General features: G+C 36.9%; 2 protein-coding genes across 3 annotated transcripts in view; one reads left to right on the top strand and one right to left on the bottom strand.

Annotated features, from left to right (window-relative positions):
• The window catches only part of LOC127622703 (serine/threonine-protein kinase PAK 1-like), a 54,149-nt gene extending 53,477 nt beyond the window's left edge, over positions 1 to 672 (bottom strand). Inside the window, exon 1 of one of the 2 annotated variants that reach the window (XM_052096749.1) lies at positions 531 to 672. The gene's annotated coding sequence lies outside the window, so the exon portion shown is untranslated. The other variant, XM_052096751.1, reaches the window with a different exon arrangement.
• A 1,772-nt stretch (positions 673 to 2,444) lies between these two features.
• LOC127622704 (aquaporin-11-like) lies at positions 2,445 to 7,685 on the top strand. The gene is made up of 3 exons (XM_052096752.1): positions 2,445 to 3,056; positions 5,140 to 5,256; positions 6,521 to 7,685. Exons 1-3 carry the CDS (start codon positions 2,459 to 2,461, stop codon positions 6,631 to 6,633), a joined length of 828 nt encoding a protein of 275 aa, XP_051952712.1. The 5' UTR covers positions 2,445 to 2,458; the 3' UTR covers positions 6,634 to 7,685.
• Positions 7,686 to 9,119: the final 1,434 nt, after the last annotated feature.

The following is a 9,119-nucleotide window of genomic DNA, read 5'->3' on the forward strand; positions in this document are numbered from 1 at the left end:
AATAGTTATAGTTATAATAATAATAATAATAGAAATATATGTGTAAAATATTTATTAAAAATTAAACATTTATTTTATTCTGTTTTAGAAAATCTATTTTAATAATACATTTACATATTTTTTTATTTTGAATTTATTTTGTACAAATCATGTAGCGAATATTCAATTATTTATCTATTTTTTTAATCAATATTATTTATTTATTTCATACAAACATCAATTACTAATACATATTAAATGATCTACATTAAACATTCAACACTCAAGTATGTTGATTCAGTTACATTCAATATAAAAAGCGACCGTACCTTCTACAGATCAGGTGGTGACTTGATATCAAATCAACAAATTGATGAGAGAAATTCCTGCTGATAAAGCCATATACACTCCCGTGTGATTTCTTTCATGAATAGGCAGCCAGACACGCGCCCCACACCAGCGCGTCTCCGATTCTCCGAGTCACGCAAGATCCCCGTGAACGAGACTGCGCCTCCACGACACGCGTGACAGCAATAAAGACCTGCACTCACCTCTATCCAAATGATATCCGAATGTAATATTCCAGATCAGACTCTTCTTTTTCTCTGTCACGCATTCAGTGTGTCTCTCTGTGTCTCTCCACCCTCATTTGCTCCAGTCTCACTGCTACAGACACACACAAACCTGCAGCGTGAAGCTCCGCCCACCCGCACTCCCAGTGGCCACTGAGTTCCCCACGCAGCGCTGCGCTCATTCCCGCAAGAGACCAGACGCGTCACCTGAACCAGCTGAGGAAGAATATGCAATATAAAGGAAACTACATGTCTGCTAGATTGTCCTCTTCTTCTTAAAGCTGCTCGCGTTAAGGATCGCCACAGCGGACCATCCGAGATCCGCATGTTTGACTTGGCACAGGTTTTACGCCGGATGCCCTTCCTGTCTGCTATATTGACTGATCTTATGATATATCTTAAGACATCTGTGTTAATAGCAGAATGTGATAGATAGATAGATAGATAGATAGATAGATAGATAGATAGATAGATAGATAGATAGATAGATAGATAGATAGATAGATAGATAGATAGATAGATAGATAGATTGATTGATTTTAGAAGGATATTTCCGCTCCGTTGGTCCATGCAATGCAAGTAAATGGTGACCAGAACTTTGAAGCTCCAAAAAGAACACAAAGGCAGCATAAAAGTAATCCATGCGACTCCAGTGCTAAAATCCTCGTCTTCCGAAGCGATGTGATAGGTGTGCATGAGAAACACATCAATATTTAAGTCCATTTTTAATTGTGAATTCTACTGTGATATGTACTTAGAATGCGAATAGCCAAAAACAAAAGATGAATGTGACAGTGTAGACCCATAATAAGTAAAAAGGGCTTAAAATGTATCTTTTTTTCTCACACACATCTATCATATCACTTCTGAAGACATGGATTTAAGCACTGGAGTCACTTTTAAGCTGCCTTTATGTGATTTTTGGAGCTTCAAAGTTCTGGCCACTATTCACTTGCATTGTATGGACCAACAGAGCTGAGATATTCTTCTAAAAATCTTAATTTGTGTTCTGCTGAAGAAAGAAAGTCATTCACATCTGGGATGGCATAAGGGCGAGTACATGATGGGAGAATTTTTATTTTGGGTGAACTATCCCTTTAACATAAATCTTATTCATTTTACATTTATGTTGCATTGTTAAGTATTTATTTTTGCATATTGCTGTTTTTCTGTTCTAATAATTGATCGATTTATTTTTCTATTTCATAATTTTTTATTGCTTTGACGACACAAAAATATTTTGTCATGCAAACAAAACACTTTTTAATTCATTCTTAATTTAATTGAATTTGACTACCCATTACCAAAGTATCGCGGCGCCCTCTGCAGGAAAATAACAGTTAACAACAATAGCAATATTGAAGGTTCTCCAAAGGCAACGTTTTATAGCTTTGTACATTTTTGAGAAATGTTCCTTTGGTTTCTGTATTTAGATGAATGGTATGCAATGTCATACAATTAACATAATCAAAATCTTGGCTACATTTCAAATTCACAACTTCAGTGTCATGCCAGATTTTTCGTAATTTCTGGTAAAACAATTTCGTAAATGTATTTATATTGTATTGTAATTGCAGTTTTATCCTGAAGATGAACTCCTATGTACGAATTCTACTAAAGCGAACGCATAACTTATGAATATTAACTATGTGACTAGACGTTCTCCGACTGAGTCTACGTGATTGGCTAAAAGGCAGACGGGGGCGTGAGTCAGCTGACGAATTAACAAATCACTGTTGCGGTGAGGGGTTAACTCATGAATATTAATTAGTTCACGTGCTCCAAACAACAGCAGGACTTAAATGAATAGGGCTGATCGTTGCGGGGGCGGAGTCGCTTTAAAGTTATCTGACTGGATTAAGGTTTCGGACGATTAATCGTGGTGAGGCCGGACGAAGGTAGTAGAGATGGCAGATCTCAGCATCTCCGTGTCCCTACTGGTGGGGATTGTAGTTTTCAGTGAGGTGGCGAGGAGGACTGTCTTATATCTGCTCCCAAACCGCGTCTGGACCATACATGTTCTGGAGTTTATTTCTACATTCCAGCTGTGCGCGTGCACTCATGAGTTAAAGCTCCTCGCGGAGGTGGGCGGACTCGAGACGCATATTGCATTAACACTCACGTATCTGGTCTCGGTGGTCCACGTTCTGTCATTCCACGGTGCTATCTGTAACCCCACCGGCGTGCTGGAGAAGCTTTACCGCGGGACTCTCTCCCGCAGATGCGCACTGGTAAGGATCTCATGCCAGCTGATCGCGGCTGTAATGGCACGCAGCGTGATGCCACACGTGTGGGCACTGGCGCTCTCTGACCTTCACTCAAAGCACAAACTGATGGGGTTTAAATGCATGAACAGCCCTATTAATGCCCCGCTGCTACAGGCTGCTGCTGTGGAGCTGGGCTGCTCATTTCTTATGCACACAGCAGACTCTAACATGGATAAAGTGGAGGAGAAATATCAAGTCCATGCCATAGCTGCTGTCATTACCGCCTTAGTCTATGCAGGTGTGTGCACTAATAAAAAATACAATGATTGTACCAAGTTTTTGGACTACAAATTTAACATCTATATATATATAATCTATCTGTCTGTCTGTCTATCCATCCATCTATCTACATTTATTCAGAAGTATAGCCACAAGACTTTAATAATAGGTGTGTTAATGTGATTATGGTGTGATAAAATCTCTTACTAAGCTTTTCTGTGTAAAGTTATATCCAATTTCACAACTTTAAAGCCACATGGACATAACGCTGTGAACTCTAAAACACTCAAATGACCATAAATGTGACAATTTATCAATTTTATATCTCAAATAATACAAATGTTTAAACAGAGGAATCAATGTTGGAGCTTTTATTAAATTATAAGCTTAATATTTCTGCCATTAAAACCTCCAAAAATTGTCCCCATTCACTTCCATTTTAAGTGCCTCACTGCAAATTGTTTTTTAAAGAAGGAATGACTCCAAATAATGTTTTTTGTGGTCATCAGTATGCCACAAATGCTGTCAAATCATCTGAAGTTCAATTGAACCCAGATTCTTACTTTAATGTAAGCAGATCTAGTCAATAAATAACATTACAATAACGTTTCTATACTGTTAGCAGCAAAGAAACATGCCGAAAGTATCTATATTTTGTCAATGATGTCAAGTCATTTTTATTTGTATTGCGCTTTTCACAGCACACATCGTTTCAAAGCAGCTTTACAGAAGATTAGGCATTAACAGAAGATAAAACTGTAATATTTATAATGTCGATGGGTCATCATTGTGTAGTTTCATAAAATACGATTTTGAATTGTGTTTAAAGACAAGTAATTAAATAATAATTGTATTTATGACCCCAGTGAGCAAGCCGAAGGCGACTGGCAAGGAACACAAAACTACATAAGATGTTGGTTAATGGAGAAAAACAACCTTGGGAGAAACCAGACTCATTGTGGGGGCCAGTTCCCCTCTGGCTAACATCATGAATATAATGCTAATGCAAGTCCACAAATGCCAACATAATTCTCAAGCCTATTTAAGAGAATGCCGTGATCTATCGTGTTGAAGGCAGCACTAAGATCAAAAGCACTAGAAGAAAAATGATAACTGCCATTTTAAAGTTGCTTGGGACATGTCCTAAGCATAGCGAGGAGTTAATAATATTAAGAAGAGGTTCTGAGATTACAGGAGATACCTCTTTTAAGAGCTTGGTTGGTATTGGATCTAACAAACATGTTGTGGCTTTTGAGTTTTCGATAAGCTTTGTTAGCTCTTCATGACCTATGACAGCGAAGGATTGAAGTTGCACATGAGTAGATAATTCTGATTATTTAAATTTTATCAGTAAAGAAATTCATGAAGTCATTACTATTGTGCTGCGACGGAATATCTGGTTCTGTTGAAGCTTTATTCCTAACCAATTTAGCCACAGTACTGAATAAACACTGAGGATTGTTGTGGTTATTTTCTATGAGTTTCCTAAAATATTTTTGTGCCTGTCTGTAGGTACAGACATTATCCTTCCATGTACAGTGAAATACCTCTAATGTTGTATTCTTCCACTCCATTTTCCGAGCTGCTCTCTTGAGAGCATGACTGTAGTCATTGTCCCATGGTGCAGGGCTTTTTTCTTTAATTTTCTTTAATCGAAGGGGGGTGACACTTGAGTGCTAGAGAAGACTTCATTTATGTTTTCTGTTATTTCAAAAAGTTATTCTGGGCTTTGGGGTTTACTGAGAATATGAGATCTGTCTGGAAGATTATTAGTGAAGCTATCTTTAGTGGTCGAAAGAATAGTTCTACCTGAGCGATAGCATGGTGTAGATCGAGTAACATTAGCTGATTGCAGCATACAAGAGACGAGGTAATGATCTAAGATGTCATCACTCTGCAGTAGAATTTCTATAGTATCAACATCAACTCCATATGACAGAATTAAATCTAGTGTATGATTATGATGAGTTGGTCCTGCCACATTTTGTCTGACTCCAAGAGAGTTGAGAATATTGATAAATGCTAATCCCAATGTGTCATTTTCATTATCTATGTGTATGTTGAAGTCACCAACAATTAAGTCACACTTGTTTTTTGTTAAGGTGGACATATCACAGGAGCAGTCTTCAACCCAGCACTGGCATTCTCAATTCAGTTCCCCTGTCCTGGAAACTCTATCTTCGAGTACACATTTGTATACTGGCTGGGACCAATACTAGGTGAGCAATTTGGTTAGACGCTCTTGTCCAGAGTGACTTCCAAAAATTGTTTCACACGTGAGACTGTTGTGTGATCAACAGCAAGAAACAATCAGCAAGAATGAAATTCAGAAAGTTACTTGCTAGAAAAAGTGCTTTCAAACACGTAATATGTAACAACATATACAGAACAGGAAATCGTCAGTACTAAAGTAAAATTTGGATTTATTTGCATAGTACTGTTAAACAGCTCAAACACCAGAACAGCAGTGTCAAAGAATGCCATATAGCATTTGTTTGCAGGATTTTCGTGGCCATGGACAACCTGTGAATATCAGGGAACTTTAAAATGTTCAGGCTGGGAAAAGTCATGGAAATTAATAACATTTTAAAAAGTCATGGACATTTCTACAGTGAATACTAATTTTCTAGTTGAGATTAGCTCTAAAATTTCTGTAATGTTTAAACATCTAGTTACACTTAAAGGTGCACTCAGTAATTTTCACCCCAAAGAAATTTAAAGAAATTAATTGTAATTTTGAAACATATAAAATCGGGACCACTCATATGAGATGAGGACTCTAGTCATATCAGTAAATTTCTAAAAGCCGTTTTATTCTACATGGGGTAGGGGCTCCCAGGGCTGGAATGATCATCTGGCATACCGGGCATTTTCCCGGTGGGCCGGCACACTTTGGGCCCAATCAGGGGCGGACTGGCCATCGGGAGAAGCCGAACGGGCCGCGAAAGGTTCCGAATGGGCCGTGATAAGCTAAAATTGAGCCGTCGCGTTTTGCATAACAGATCACAAAATAGCACTGCGATATGCGCAAAAGGACAGCTAAACATACCCCCCCAGTTGGGCCACCCTGGCAGATTTCTCTTCCCAGTCCAGCCCTGGGGGCACCCTCATGGGGGCTGCCATTTTAGAATAACATGACCAGCTGGATAGCACTTGCTTAATCTCAGTCATTTGTCTTGTTATTGGACACTTTCACTCTTTGATTAAATGATTCATGGCTGATTGTGAATAATCAATTTCTACAATGACATCTGTAACTGAAAACCTTTGATTTTGAATGATGCTGCATCCGCACCACTAGGTGTCACTGTAAATCCAAGATGACACGAGCAAAAAGTTCATGAGTCCACCTTTTAAATTTCTGTTTGTTAACATTTGTAAATGCAAATCTAAGAAATGTAATATCAGGCTTTAGGGTCTTTCTGCTGTGTCTTTAAAGAAGTTCAGTCAATGTTTTTAACATTTGTATTGTGTTTTGTACAGGTATGGCATGCTCTCTACTGCTTTTTGACCAGGTGATCCCAGTCATCTCAGGAAAAAGCACAATTTTAAAGGGCCTAAACTCCAATGACCTCAAAAAGAAAAAGATGAAGTAAATTTAAGGTGCTATTTTAAAGGGTATTATTCAGTAAACACACTCAAAAAAATATATTTTAGCCTATTTTAAAGATTATTTCAATTTCATACAAATTAAAACAATACATTAAAATTTATTTAATAACACTTAAAATATTGATTTTTTTATTAAAGATTACTCGGTTCGACTTGATTGAATTTTGTTATGAAAATGAAATGCATAAGAATGGTGTTTTAATGAAACTATATTGCATATTCCAAAGGCACAATAATCCTGTTTAGCTGCCGGTTGCCTGAAACGGTTATAAAAAGCACATGACCAACTCTTTTATTCGTGCTTTTAGTTAGTTTTTATGTTTCTTAGATTCACTGTAATATTTATTTTGGTGATCATATTTTTTATTTGTCACACTGTAACATTTCTTAACAACTGGACATTCCTGGAATAAGCGCTGTTAGAACGTTATTTGAAGATATATCTACTAGCGATGATTATTACCTAGTAATAGGTAATGTTTTACAACAATAATAGTTATATAAAGCACAGTTTGGCAGTGTCTTTGGGCTATCCTGTGTAAAAGAACCTGGGTACACCAGAAACAGACCAGAAAAGAAGTGCCATGTTGTGAACAAGCCAATCAAGTTCAAGTTTTGACTGCATAATGTATAACACTGCTGTGTTAGAAGGAAAACCGAAGCAGTACTAAAAAATCAATCCAAATCAATGTATTAGGTCTGTTTTAAGTAAACTGTGTAAAAAGCATGTCCCAGTGGTTATTATTTAACCTGAGAGATCAGACCAGACTGTTGTGAAATCATTGTCACCTTTGACCTTCTGGGATTTACAGACTGAAATGGTGCACAGCACAAAAATGTGCAGTCTCAGTCACCATTCACTTTCAATGTATGAAAAAAGTGCAATGAAAGTGAATGTCATTTTGCCTTACATCTCCTTTTGTGTTCCATGGTTTGGAACAACATTACGGTGAATAAATGTTCGGTCATTATTGGGTGAACGATGCTAAATATGTCTTTAGTTTGAAACAAAAGAGGTACGTATATCAAACTAATATTCAACCAACAAAAATAATATTTTTGATCAATTCTGATTGGATAATTACAGATGCTTTCATTTTACAGCATTGCTAATAATCCCATCAGGATTATTGATCATTACAAAAACATTTAGGAGGAAACACGGTGTGTGGGCTTGTCGTGAGTTGGTGTGTAAATTACATCATTTGTTAATCATCAGCCGATGACAGTAGTTGTCAGGCCTAGTGACTCACTATGATCTTGCGATTCGCTGAGAATAACTTGACGAAAAAGTCCAAGGTTCATTAAGAGGGCAAGAGTACACTGTGGGGAGACATTATAAAGTTCTGTATGAAATTTAGCCACTCAGTAATCTGTCATTAGGGCTCATTATTACCGAGACAGAAATAACACTAAACTGTCACTCCCTATATTGTCTGCATTACAGATGGTAATTAATGGTTACATTGAATATTTGTCTGATTAGGGCAGTATGGGCAGACGCAAGGGAAAAGTTCACACATTATTATTTGAGCACAAATCCTTTTAAATATTGTCTGTCTTTAGGGGTGAATCTCACCATTCTTCCAGCATTGGGACGAACGGTTCTCGTTGTGGAGCAGTGAAATGAGGATTAGAATAGACTGACTGACCAAGTGACCAATCGTGAGTCCCCATGTGACTAAATCCGTTCCGTCCAGCAGGTTTCTGTATCCCGAGTATGGTTAGCTAATCTTGCTGAGAATTCACGGCCGCAAATATCCGAAATGTAATACCGAACTGGAAATGTGAACTTGTGCTCTGAATCGTTTGGCAATTTTAGACCAAATAATAATAATAATAATAATAATAAAAGAAGAACTTTTTGAAGATTTTGAAGCTTATTTTTGGTTTTTGCATTTTTTCCCATGTCAATTAAGCACAAATACGAAACAACCACATCAGATAGGCTACTATGTGGTATAAACATTTACTAATATATATTATATATGTGTGTGTGTGTAATGCAAAAAATAATAATACAAAAAAAAAAAAATATATATATATACATATACACACTGGCAGCCAAATGTTTGGAATAATGTACAGATTTTTTGACAGCACCATCATTTTTTGAAAAAAAAGTGTCATTTTTGATCAAATCTAGACAGGCCCCATTTCCAGCAGCTAAATTGGTAATTTGGTACTAAAACTCACTTGCCATTATATCAAACACAATTGAAAGCTATTTGGTTAGTTAAATGAAGTTTAACATTGTCTTGTGTTTGTTTTGGAGTTGCCAAATTATGCAATAGGCTGATATGTCTTAAGGTCAATATTAGGTCATAAATAGCAATAAAAGAAACAGCTTTCTCTAGAAACTCATTGGTCAATCATTGTTTTGAGGAATGAAGGCTATACAATGCTTGAAATTGCCAAAAAAAAAAAAAAGATTTCATACAAAATGTGTACACTACCGTCTTCAGAGACA

Source organism: Xyrauchen texanus, chromosome 29, assembly GCF_025860055.1.
Source record: "Xyrauchen texanus isolate HMW12.3.18 chromosome 29, RBS_HiC_50CHRs, whole genome shotgun sequence".
Lineage (NCBI taxonomy): Eukaryota > Metazoa > Chordata > Actinopteri > Cypriniformes > Catostomidae > Xyrauchen > Xyrauchen texanus.

Bases quoted from the DNA above. Each gene is read 5' to 3' on its own strand.
- LOC127622704 (XM_052096752.1), top strand. From the start codon at position 2,459: ATGGCAGATCTCAGCATCTCCGTGTCCCTACTGGTGGGGATTGTAGTT. The intron at 3,057-5,139 runs GTGTGTGCACTA...TTTTTTGTTAAG, and splicing joins TACCGCCTTAGTCTATGCAG to GTGGACATATCACAGGAGCA. The intron at 5,257-6,520 runs GTGAGCAATTTG...TGTTTTGTACAG, and splicing joins CTGGCTGGGACCAATACTAG to GTATGGCATGCTCTCTACTG.